Below are 12,143 nucleotides of genomic sequence, written 5' to 3'. Positions count from 1 at the left end.
AGCTTTATTAGAAATATCTAGGCTGATTTATAGTATAATAATGTTTATTTAATTGAATTTTTTTCATGTTTGGACAAACTTTTATTTCATGTTTGGTTTGATTTGTCTTTGTGTGGCTCCTTAAGACCACTTGGATGTAATTTATAAACAAAAAAAGAATAGAAATTGAAAATAAATTAATGCCAGGTGACATAAAACAGTATTTAAATGTGTTTTTTTTTTTACTCACTGCTCCAGAAGTTGGTCATATCTGGACTGGGTGTCCCTCTCTGCAGCCACCGCGCGGTCCTTCTCCAGCACGGCGTTGTCTCGAGCCTCCCGTAAGCTCCTGTAAAAAAAAGACAAAATTTTGAAGTTTTCCATTCAAACCAATCCGATTTTTCCTTTTAAACAAAATTGATACCTGTTCTCCCTCTCGTACATCTCTCTTGAGGTTCTCTGAAGGTTGTCTATCTCGTGGCTGGTTTTCAACCGAATGTTTTCTAACTCTTCCCTGAGCTTGTTCTCGTACTCTGACTTATAATGATCTCTGTAGAAGAAAAATGCATTATTTTAGAAAAAAAAGTGATAATTTATGTTGACGACGAGCTATTTCTTTCCACAAAGTTTAAGATACGGATGTGAAAAAGCAGAACTTGACCTGGAAGCTACATATTTCTCATAGGACTCTTCCCTGGCTTTCTTAGTGTCTTCTAACTGCACCTGCACACAAAAACCAAAAGGTGAGGTCAGATCAGTTTATGTTTTATTATAAGTGAAGTCTCAGTTAGTGATGCGCTCAGACCTGCAGCCTCTCTAACCGATCTTCTCCGTGAGCAGAGCGGATGCTGAGCTCCATGTTTTGTCTGTGCAGGTACTCCTTGTCCTTCTGCAGCAGAGCCACCGTGTGCTGCAACGTCGCCACCTGGAGGTTGAAAAGAGTAAACCCGGGAGGTTCAGAGCAGGTGGGGGGTTCATTTAATGAAGTGGGGGGTTTGTGAGGTGCACCTCGTTGCTGAGCGCGTCTCTTTCTCTGGTCAGCGCTGCGTGAGACAAGTCGACGGTTTCAAATCGCCTCTTGAACTCTTTCAGCTCTGCTTCAAAGCTGTCCCGCTCTCTAAAAAAGCAAAAAAGAAAAAAAAAATCAGCCTTTCAAATGAAACAGAATAAATAAATATTTATTCAAAATAAAAGCTTGGTTACAGCACCAAATGAGTAAACTGATTTGCTTCAATTCAAAACTTTACGACAATTTATAAATGAATGAGATTGTATTGAATATTGATTTATTTTTCACATTTTTCATAAAAAACACATTTGTTTGATTAAGAAGAACTGATCCATAAAACTAGTGATTTAAAGTGGACAAAAGAGGAACTTTTATGAATAAAATGTTGTAGTTCTACATTAAAAACTAACTGATCGCTGTTATTTTGCTTAAAAATATAATCAATATTTCTACTTAAAACATTAATTCATGGATTTAATAAATTAAATATTGATTAGATTTAATAATTAAATGTTTATAGAAACTGTATAACAGATACTGTGACATCTGCTGTATCTATAGCAGAGTAATTAAGAACAATACTAGATTTTTCGAGATGATTTTTCATTCAATCACATCACAGGAAAAGAGCAAATAAGTGACTCTAAAACTCATTTGATGAGTTGTTGGGTTAAGGGCTGCACAAAACACACACCGCTTGATTTTTGGGTAGTTTTCTCGGCGAAAGTCCCCGTCTTGGATGTGTTGTTTGGTGTCAGCTAACTCCAAGGTCAGCCTCTGGGTCCTCAGCTCCAGATCGGAGCGCAGGCGGCGCTCCTCCTCGTAGCTCTTAGAAAACACACACATGCTGCTCAAACACAGATTACAGTCAACCGCAAAATTAACAACTTTTTATAAAGAAAAACTATTTTTAAAAAAAAACAGTCACATTTGGGAAGATTATTTTTTTACCTGCTAAAAACCAAAGTTCAAATCCAGTGCAGTCCAGTAGAATGTGAACCAGAAACCAAAAAATGTATCAAAGTTTTTCAAGATATTCATTTCTAATGGAGAAATAGCAAGAATATAACACTTTTCTACAAACGCCACCCTTAAAATATATATATTTAGACCAAATAAGTGCTTCTGATTAAAAAAAAAATGTGTTTCAGTGTAAAGATGTGGAAATCATGACAACAAAAAATTCTGTAAATAGATCTGCAAATGAAATAAACGCTAGAAGACAAAAGATTAAGATGAACAAAAACTGGGTTAATACTTTTATCTGTAACTTTAAATAAAAACAAGGAAAGACAATTATTGAAAAAAAAAAAAAAAAGAAAAATCACCCAAAACTCAAAAAGTCGCAGGCGCTTTATTTTGTTAATAAAATAAACATGTAATGAAAATAAAAACCATTATAAAGGCATTCATTCTATAAAAGGTGATTCAGCTTTTATAGAGGAAAATTAAATTATAAAGTTTGATTAGGAGTCAAAAATCCAATTTATCCTTAAAGTTTACATGAATTAAATTATTGGAGAGTAAAAAAATGTTTTTATATTTCCTATATACCGTAAATGATCTAACTTTTCTTTAGTATAAAAACTAGGACCGTGCATGTTGACGCATTAACGCACGCGATTAACAAATTGTGATTAATGCACTAATATTAATTAACTCAATTAATCATTCTCTTTACCTGAGCGGTGCGGTCATCTGCAGCGTGCATTAAAATACTTCATTGGGTTCTTCTCCCACTTATACCATGGTTATTTACAAAAGAAATAAATATTCAATCAGTTTTAGTAGTTTAATCTTTAAATTTTTTTGGTTTGAATCGCTTTTTTACTAAAAGCAATTATTTGATTCTCGGTCCGGCGCATTTTCATGTCATGTAAATTTCATTTTCAGATTATTCGCAGATAATAAGTGGTCGGAAAATACTGTAAATAAAAAAAACAATTGAAATTAATCGAGATTAATTTGTGATTAATTAGTTAATTAATTTTTTAGCGATTCCCGGCCTGAAAAAAATGTAACTATAATACTTTGACGAGTCAAAATCTGAAAAAATGTCTGCTCCATTTCTGCAGAATTTAAGATGTTTCTTATATGGTGTCAAAATTAAATCACTATTTTATCAGATCAGCAGCTGCAACTTTTACTCGTATTCTCATGATGTTGAATTTTTAGTGACGAGTCATTTGGAAATGAAGATGTTCAGAAATAGTTTTTTATAAAATTGATAGAATAGGGATCAAATGTAGTGCTTTATGTAGTGGTGTAGTGGTTCTCGGCTCTCTGTGGTTCAAATCACTTTTTGTGTAGTTTGCATGTTTTTCCCACAAAAACAGGCTTCAAAGGTTAATTGTTGACTTTTAATTGTCCCTTAGTGTGATTTTGTGACCCTGCAACAGACTAGCGACCTGTCCAAAGTTTACCCTGCTGTTATCAAACATTAGTTGGGATAGGCTCCAGCAACCTCCAGTATTCATCGGGTTCAGGAAATGGATGGATGGATATCCGTGTGTCTGTTTGTACCTCTGTCAAAGTCCTCATGTTGGATCTGTGCACGTCGAGCTCATCTGTCAATCGGCCCTTCAGTTCGGTGAGCTGAGCCACTTCGGCCCTCAGAGGAGTCACGGCCTCGTAGAAACGGACCTGGAAAGACAAAGAAGAAGAAGAAGGAGGATCCTGTCTCTTTGGTTTCCATTGGTGATGTTTAACTTTTAACAGTGACGTGAAATCGCTCTGACATCCTTACCGCTACGTACTCCTGGATGGAGATTTGGTCGTCGGGGAGGCCGCGGAGCTCCTGGTACCTGTCCGGGGAGATGTCCAGATCTCTGAGCAACCTCCTCAGCTCTCCGGCCTTTTCACACAGGCGGCGGTTGGTCTCCTCCAGCTGCTGCTGCCTGAGCAGGATGGCCTCCATCTCCTGCTTACGCAGCGCCTGCTGCTTCCTGATTAAGACATTATTAGTGTAAAATAAGACCAAAACAGGTGTTATAACTTGCTTATTACTGATTTTTGTGTTTTATTAGATATGATTCTAACCTGTTGTCCTCCTGAGCCAGTTTCAGCTGGCTGTCCAGCCTCATAGTTAGCACCTGTTTCTGATGTAAGGCGTCATTCAGCTTTTCCTCCAGTTCTTCAACCTGAAACAGCATAAACTTCAGCTCATCTGATCAAAACTCTGCTTTTAAAACCCTCTTCTTTCCACCTTAGTCATGTGATCAGCCTTCATGTTGTCAATGACGAGGTTCTTCTGAGAAAGCTCGATTTTCAGCAGCTGGACGGAGTGCAGGAGCTCCTTTCTCTCGATGAGCTGCCGGGTCACCTTCTGGGATCCGTGCCGCTGCTCGTCTGAGGAGGACACATCCTCGGTGGTGGGCATCGTGGTTTCCAGGCTGACATCCTCAGACTCCAGGTCTAAGGAGCTAGAGATGTTGGCGACCTGTTTCTTCTTCGGAGGCATTTTTGTGGGAACTTATCCAAACAATGCCCTCATATCCAGCTAAAACTAAAAAAAAAATGACTCAACCGTTTATAAAAACCTACACAACAGTTAGCAAACAACTACAGTAAATTGTTTTGTTTTTATAAGTCCCGCCCCAAGCTGCCTTGTAACCGCCGTCACTTTAAAAAGCTTCGGCTACAGCGCCTCTTGTGGTAGGCAGCGCGCATTGCTGTCAACAGCTGGGAATACAATGTAAAGCTCTGCAGTACTTCCTCCTAACCAAGAGGGGACGCTAAACAGTTTAACTTACACCAATTTCAACTCTCTCTGATTTGCCGTCTTTTGCTCTGTTTTCACTGAATAATTAGTTGAACAACCAAAACCTAACACTTGTTTCATATTTAATGAAACTTTATAGAAAAAGAAAGTTTTGAGTTCATAGTTTTACATGTATTTTTGTATATCATCTATACGCATTGAACAGTGAAAAACTTCTTAATCTTCTTAATACCTGACAACCGTCAATGTTTAAACTCTTGGAAACGTTTTTCTCGGCCGACCGAGTTGATTTACACATGTGCAGCGGAGACTGTGGGCATCAGTAGGTGGTTGGGTAAAAACACATCAGAATTTTATGTTTGAGAAGTTTTATGTTTTGCAATGTTGAAGTCGAAAACATTTGTGAGGAAGACCCGGGCGGGCGGCGTGTTGAAGGTGGTTCGTGAACATTACTTGAGAGATGATATTTGGTGTGGGAGTGAAGCTTGCAGCGAATGCAAACAAGAGTCCACAGTGCTACAGGAAGACGCGATCATTGAGAGCAGCCTGTGCCCCTATCCTCACTATCTGGTCCCTGACACGAATGTGGTGCTGCATCAGGTGATATAAATCAATTTTTATTATAAATTGATCTTTGTTTTATTGCTTTATTCCATTCAGATTTTTTTTTTGTTTCATTCAACCAATAAAGATGAATGGATTCTATATTTAGGGATCCTTATAAGTTAATTTTTAGTGGCTATGAAGGTATTATTAATTTTTAGGCATGTTATATCTACAATAAGCTAAAGAGATGCATACAAACCTATTCATGTTTATGCTTTTCCCTTCAGATTGATGTGTTGGAGGATCCTGTGATCCGAAATGTGATAATTCTGCAGACTGTACTCCAGGAGGTTCGTCACCGCAGTGCTCCTGTGTACAAACGATTAAAGGACATGATTCAGGCGAAAGAGAAATACTTCTACACTTTCACCAACGAACACCACAGGTACAGAGGTGCCTTTATAATAAAATCTGGCAACAGAAAAGGTCAAAATAATGTATTTTTTACAGAAACACAGACTCCTAGTTATTAAAAGATTAGTTCTGCCACAAACGATTATTTTAGTAGTCGACTGATCACTGATTATTCTTTTTCGATTAGTAGACTAATTGGGTCATGCGCAAAGTGGATGTAAAGCACACATCTTAACCATCATTAGCTTTAAACTAACTAAAAACTAGATATATTCACATAATAATGCAAGTGTAAGCTGATGCTAGCAACGATAAGATGCTGAAGCTGATAGCTGAAAACGTTGAAGCTGACAGTCAGCTAAAATATTAGATAAATGCCAAAACAACCTAAAAAACAATAACAAAAAAAATTGTTACAGCTCGAATGTAACTTAAATAATAGCTAAAATCCAAAATAGCCTAAAAAATACATAAATAAAATTAGCCAAAACAGCTAGCATATGACTGAAATATTGGCTAAACTCCAAAATACCTTTAAAAACAAAAAAATCCTAAATTAGCCAAAACAGCTAGCATGTAGCTGAAATATTAGCTAGATGCCAAAACAGCCTAAAAAAAACAATAACAAAAAAGTTTGTTAGCCAAAACAGCTTGAATGTAACTTAAATATTTGTTAAACTTCAAAATAGCCTAAAAACAAAAAAAAGCCTAAATTAGCCAAAGCAGCTAGCATGTGACTGAAATATTAGCCAAACTCAAAAATAGTTTTAAAAAAGCCTAAATTAGCCAAAACAGCTAGCATGTAACTGAAATATTAGCAAAAAAACTGAAATATTTGCTAAACTAGATAACTAAATAGCTTAAAAACCTTAATGAAGGCCAAAAAAAAAGTCAAATTATAACCATTATATCTTTCAACTTTCCTACACTATATAATATAAAGTTATAACTAATCGATTATTAAATTATTTGTCAACTATTTTAATAGTCGATTAGCCGACTAATCGTGGCAGCCCTAATAAAAATCAAAAACGCTGTTGATACTTTGTGAATTACCTTTATAAAGTAGCTGTTTGTCTATTATTTTGTCTCCAGAGAGACGTACATTGAACGGGAACAAGGGGAAAGTGCCAATGACCGCAACGACCGGGCAATCCGTGTGGCCGTCAAGTGGTACAGCCAGCATCTGAAAACGGAGTCCAACACAGATGGTCTAAAGGTGGTCCTTCTCACCAACGATCAGGGGAACAAAGAAAAAGCTGAGGAGAACGGCCTAGTCGTGTACAAATGTAAGATTGTTGTAATCCAAGCCGACTTTTATTCTTTATCAGCTGAAGACTCATCTCAAATATTTGTTTCCCAACATCCTAGTTGATGAATATGTTAAGAACCTGACAGCAAACCCCGAGTTAGTGGATCGTCTGGCTTTGTCAAACGATGAAAAGGTGAACACTGGAACACACATGTTTATGATTTATACTGCCAGATGTTTTCTTATTTATCTTCTTTGTTTGTGACTGTTCTTAGGCTGAAATCACCAGCAGTAAAGTGTTGTTTCCAGAGCACCTTCCTCTATCCAAGATCCAATCAGGAATCAAAAGCGGCACGTTCCTCCAGGGCACCTTCCGAGCCAGCAGAGACAACTATCTGGAGGCCACAGTGTTCGTGCAGGGAGAAGGAGAAGACACCACCGAGGTGCAGCCAGATGCTTCTCTGTGATGCAGTCAGAATGTCTTCATAGATTCATAAAAGTTCTGCTTTGTGTTTGTGTCGCTCCCAGGTTCTCATACAGGGTCTTCAGAATCTAAACAGAGCCGTACATCAGGATGTGGTCGCTGTACAGCTGCTGCCACGCAGTGAGTGGGTGTCGCCTTCCGCCGTGGTGCTTCAGGATGACGGGGCTGCAAAGGACGATGACGTGGATGATGAGGAGGAGAAAGCGGTGATTTGTTATTTTTCTCAGTGGAATCTATGGGGTCAAATCGGCGAAAAACAGAAAACTTGAAAAATAGACGTTGTAGCTGATTTTTTTTTTTTTTTTTTTGAAAATTTAAAAACTGGTAAAATGGAAAATTTGAAAATATTGTAAATTTAGAAAAAAAAATGTAGAAAGTGAAAAAAATACATTTTTTTAATAAGTAATTTTTTAATGAGTAATTTTTACATTAATAGTTTTTTTTCAAATTTTCAAGATTTATTTCAAGTTTTTATTTTTTTTTTAATTTTCAAAAACATATTTTTTCACTTTTTTTTTCAAATTTGCAAAACTTTTTTTTCAAAATTTTTATTTATTTTTCAAATTTACAATGTTTTGTTTTCAAATTTTCAGGTTTTTTTTCAGTTTTCAAATAAAAAAACTCTGTTACAATGTCTATTTTTCAAGTTTTCAATCTGCTTTTTCGTTTACTTTAAGATAATCCTGATTATATAAATCTCGTTTATTTGAAAGTCTCTAAAAGGAAAGAAAATTGTTTTGCCTTTGAAAAAATATCTTTTTATGTTTGTGTGCAACACTAAAAGCCAAAACCACATATAAAGCTTCAGGTTATTATGTCTTATTAATGATTTGTCGGCATGGATTTACACAGTTGAGGATATCAGCAGCAGAAGCAGCCAGAAAACCCACAGGAAAAGTAGTGGGAGTCATCAAGAGGAACTGGAGGCCGTTCTGCGGTATGCTGAATCTGTCGCAGATTAAAGAGGTAAGTCGGACTGCTGCATGTTGGTTGATGTACATTATAAATTCAGCATGTTATTGCTTTATTGTATATCTTGACATTAATTGACAGTATGTTTTTTTTCCTGTTGTAGTCCACTAGACATCTCTTCACCCCTGCCGACCGCCGGATCCCTCGCATTCGCATTGAAACCCGTCAGGCTTCCACACTTGCAGGCCAGAGGATCATGGTGGCGATCGACGGCTGGCCCAAAAACTCCAGATATCCAAATGTGAGCTGCAAAAGTGTTGTAAAACCTTGTTTTATGTATTCTCTCGAGCCGGGAAGCGATTAAAAAAATTAACGAATTAATCGTAAATCTGGAAAAAAATTAATCGACATTATTATTATTAAAAAAAATGTTACAGTAATTGTCAGCCACTTATTATCTGCAAATAATCATAATAACATTTAGAACATTTATCTTTAATCTTTTGGAACCTACGGTATAAAACTCTGTTTTTATCTACTTTTGAATTTACCTATATTTTCAATTTGAAAAACTATGCTGATTATTTGGTATAATTTGAATCAGCACAACCTCTCCTATGTAACACTACCTTTATTTTATCATTTTTCCTTGTTATATTCACACACTAGACATAAAATTATCCAAAAACAGAAAATTTTGTCTGGAAAAATGTGATTTCTCTCCTAAGATCCCTGCTGTATATTTTACATTTTTCCTTTTTTTCTCATAAACTTTCTTTATTATGCTTGTGAAAAATAATAAAACAACTTTTTTAGTTTGATCCAACTGGATTTCAAATTGGCTGCTCACAGGTGGGGGTGTGTCTGTCTCTGAAGCATTTCACATGGCGTCGGGGGGCGGGACTTTCATGGAACACAACAAAGTTTCTTCAATTTTTAGATAATATTGTGGAAAATTAAAGCAAATTTTTTCTCTTCAGGGTCACTTTGTCCGCAGTCTGGGAAGTGCGGGAGAGAAGGGGACGGAGGAGGAGGTGCTGCTGCTTGAACATGACGTTCCACATCAGGCCTTCTCTCAGAACGTGCTCAGTTTCCTTCCCAAGATGCCGTGGGGCATCACGCCAGAGGTCACAAGTCTACAAGAATCTAATAACATTCTGGTTGTTTTGTTCCAGTTTGTGCATAAATCATTCGGTTTTATCTGCAGGACATGGTGAAGAGACGGGACCTGAGGCATTTGACCGTGTGCAGTGTGGATCCTCCGGGATGCACAGACATCGATGACGCTCTGCACTGCCGAGAGCTCGAAAACGGAAACCTGGAGGTGCACATAGACTGTCGGGATCAGACCCAAGTTCTTTGTGGTCGGTGTGAACATGGACGGTTCTTTGTGTGCTGTAGGTTGGAGTTCACATCGCTGACGTCAGTCATTTCATCAGACCTGGCAACGCTCTGGATAAAGAGGCTGCTAACCGCGGTACCACTGTTTACTTATGCGGTAAAGTAAGTCAAATTAATTCTTATTTATTTTCTCCTTCTACCAATACTTTTACTGGTAATATAATTTACTGGCATATTGGAATTATAAAAATAAAAAATACTCTTAAAGAGTTTATCTATTTTCTAGGGCCGGGAATCGATTAAAAAAAATAATTAATTAATCGCCAATCTGGAAAAAAATTAATCGCAATTAAGTTTTTTTTGTTCCAGTATTTGCCAGCCACTTATTATTTGAAAATAATCACAATATGAAATCACACGCAAAATTGTAGATTTAGAAGGTTTATTTTTAACCCTTTTAAGGGCTTAAAACTCATTTTTTTGTCTACTTTTAAATTTACTTCTGTATTTTCAATTTAAAAACTACCTGCCTGCTTATTTGGTTTCATATTAATCAGCAAACTACACATTTTTTATGTTTTATTCACACAACAGAATAAAATTATCCAAAAACAGAACATTTTGTGGGGAAAAATGGGATTTATTTTGCTGTGGAAACCCCAAAAATGTGTTTTTAAAACATAGAAGGCCAATTTTAGATGTAATTTTATAAAAACAACAAGAATAAAATTTGCCAACAAACTAATAAACATGTTTTTGAATGAAAATACAAAAGAAAATTCAGGCTGGAGTCCCAGATTTCTTGGAACCACGTATATTTCTGTTGATAGAGGAACATCACAGACCTCACAGCTCCATGATGGGATCTTTCTTATGTGGATTCAGCTTCCAGGCATCCTAAAAATAAGAATTTCTCTCCTAAGAACTTCTGTCCATTTAGCATTTTCCTGGAATTCTGTTTTTTATCTCAGCTTTTTCGTTTTTCTCATAAATTTTCTTTATTGTGTTTGTGAAAAATATTAAAACATTTTTATGGGAGAAGTTTGATCCAGCTGGATTTTGTGTCGACTCGACTGGAATCTACACAGGTGGGGGCGTGTCCATCCATTCTGAACTGCTCGGGGGGCGGGACTTCCACGGAGAACCGCGGAGTTTCTGCAATTTTTAGACGACGCTGGTGCTTGTTATTGTAGAAAATGTTAGTCGGTCCCATCCCAAAATAAAATAATCTTCTGTTTCCTCGTTGGATTTGTAATAGCAGACAGCTGTTTAGCTCCGCCCCCCGATAGCTGCATAACAGCAGTCAGAATGACATTAGTTCACCTTATTTATTAAAATAAAAGATCGCTTTTGTCCAAAAACTACAAATAAACCGTTTTATCTCTTTAATTTAATAAAATCCCAATCACAGAATGCAAAAAAATAAAAGATTGATCTTCACTTTAGCTTAAATATTTATGGACACGATTAAAAATGTTTCCACTTTTGTGCCCAACAGAGAATTGATATGGTTCCTGAGCTGCTCAGCTCCAATCTTTGTTCTTTACGCTCCAACGTGGAAAGGTGAGGACTGAACACTCGGACGCTTCGAATTACAATTCCAAAAAGAGTCTGCATCTATAAATATGGAGACTTTTATTCCACTTTCTTTTGTTTTTACCAGGCTGGCTTTTTCATGCATTTGGGAAATGAACCACAAAGCAGAAATATTGAAGACTCATTTCACGAAAAGTGTCATCAACTCCAAGGTGAAGTGTCCACATGGGTTCCCAGAAAACACTTTTTTAATCCAAATCCTTGTTTTTAGTTATTCCAACAGTTTACTCCTTTGTTTTAGGCGTCTTTGACTTACGCCGAGGCTCAGATGAGGATCGACGACACCAGCAAGAAGGATGACATCACCGAGAGTTTGCGGGGTTTGAACAAATTGGCTAAAATCCTCAAAAGGAAGAGGATTGAGAAAGGGTGAGGAACTAGATCCTAACGAGAAGAAATATTTGAAAACAGATTTTTTGAAAAAAGTTTTAGCTTAATTTTTTGTGTAATTTTTCAGAGCTCTGACGCTGTCGTCCTTAGAGGTTCGGTTTCATATCGACAGTGAAACTCACGACCCCATTGACCTTCAGACCAAAGAACTCATGTGAGCCCTTCAAAGTGCATTTGTGAATAAAATAAAGTTAGGATTTTTGCTTAAAGATCTTCTCTGGGTTGCTAGGGAGACGAACTCCATGGTGGAGGAGTTCATGTTGCTCGCCAACGTCTCAGTGGCGCAGAAGATTTATGATGAATTTCCAGATTGTGCTTTGCTGAGGAAACATCCAGCACCGCCGCCATCCAACTATGACATTTTACTCAAAGCGGCCAAGTCCAAGGTGAGTTTTAGATAGTCGAAATCGATGTTACAGTGGAGCAAAAAAAGGATTTAGTCACCAATTGTAAAAAATGAGCGAGGCCTTTCATTTTCATCATAGATGAACCTCAACGA

General features: G+C 37.0%; 2 protein-coding genes across 3 annotated transcripts in view; one reads left to right on the top strand and one right to left on the bottom strand.

The window, feature by feature from the left end:
* The window catches only part of pibf1 (progesterone immunomodulatory binding factor 1), a 20,062-nt gene extending 15,458 nt beyond the window's left edge, over nt 1-4,604 (bottom strand). For both annotated transcript variants that reach the window (XR_002921945.2, XM_024297160.2), the window contains exons 1-10: nt 4,194-4,604; nt 4,028-4,128; nt 3,735-3,933; nt 3,512-3,631; nt 1,683-1,816; nt 988-1,096; nt 785-904; nt 641-702; nt 404-529; nt 230-328 (exon numbers count right to left, since the gene is read on the bottom strand). Coding sequence is in view for 1 of the 2 variants with exons in the window: in XM_024297160.2 (XP_024152928.1) it covers nt 230-328; nt 404-529; nt 641-702; nt 785-904; nt 988-1,096; nt 1,683-1,816; nt 3,512-3,631; nt 3,735-3,933; nt 4,028-4,128; nt 4,194-4,448 (1,325 nt within the window). In the remaining variant the exon portion in view is untranslated. The remainder of the gene's footprint in view (nt 1-229; nt 329-403; nt 530-640; nt 703-784; nt 905-987; nt 1,097-1,682; nt 1,817-3,511; nt 3,632-3,734; nt 3,934-4,027; nt 4,129-4,193) is intronic.
* A 222-nt stretch (nt 4,605-4,826) lies between these two features.
* The window catches only part of dis3 (DIS3 exosome endoribonuclease and 3'-5' exoribonuclease), an 11,606-nt gene continuing 4,289 nt past the window's right edge, over nt 4,827-12,143 (top strand). Inside the window, exons 1-16 of the mRNA XM_024297159.2 lie at nt 4,827-5,309; nt 5,543-5,700; nt 6,765-6,958; nt 7,041-7,114; nt 7,197-7,364; nt 7,450-7,611; nt 8,258-8,371; nt 8,481-8,618; nt 9,298-9,444; nt 9,525-9,641; nt 9,719-9,820; nt 11,157-11,221; nt 11,322-11,406; nt 11,496-11,623; nt 11,712-11,798; nt 11,874-12,030. Coding sequence (XP_024152927.1) covers nt 5,091-5,309; nt 5,543-5,700; nt 6,765-6,958; nt 7,041-7,114; nt 7,197-7,364; nt 7,450-7,611; nt 8,258-8,371; nt 8,481-8,618; nt 9,298-9,444; nt 9,525-9,641; nt 9,719-9,820; nt 11,157-11,221; nt 11,322-11,406; nt 11,496-11,623; nt 11,712-11,798; nt 11,874-12,030 — 2,115 coding nt within the window. The 5' untranslated portion in view covers nt 4,827-5,090. The remainder of the gene's footprint in view (nt 5,310-5,542; nt 5,701-6,764; nt 6,959-7,040; nt 7,115-7,196; nt 7,365-7,449; nt 7,612-8,257; nt 8,372-8,480; nt 8,619-9,297; nt 9,445-9,524; nt 9,642-9,718; nt 9,821-11,156; nt 11,222-11,321; nt 11,407-11,495; nt 11,624-11,711; nt 11,799-11,873; nt 12,031-12,143) is intronic.

Source organism: Oryzias melastigma, linkage group LG15, assembly GCF_002922805.2.
Source record: "Oryzias melastigma strain HK-1 linkage group LG15, ASM292280v2, whole genome shotgun sequence".
In the NCBI taxonomy this organism is placed as follows: domain Eukaryota; kingdom Metazoa; phylum Chordata; class Actinopteri; order Beloniformes; family Adrianichthyidae; genus Oryzias; species Oryzias melastigma.
Note: the sequence above shows the minus strand (reverse complement) of the source record. Positions and strands in the feature narration are given on the sequence as shown.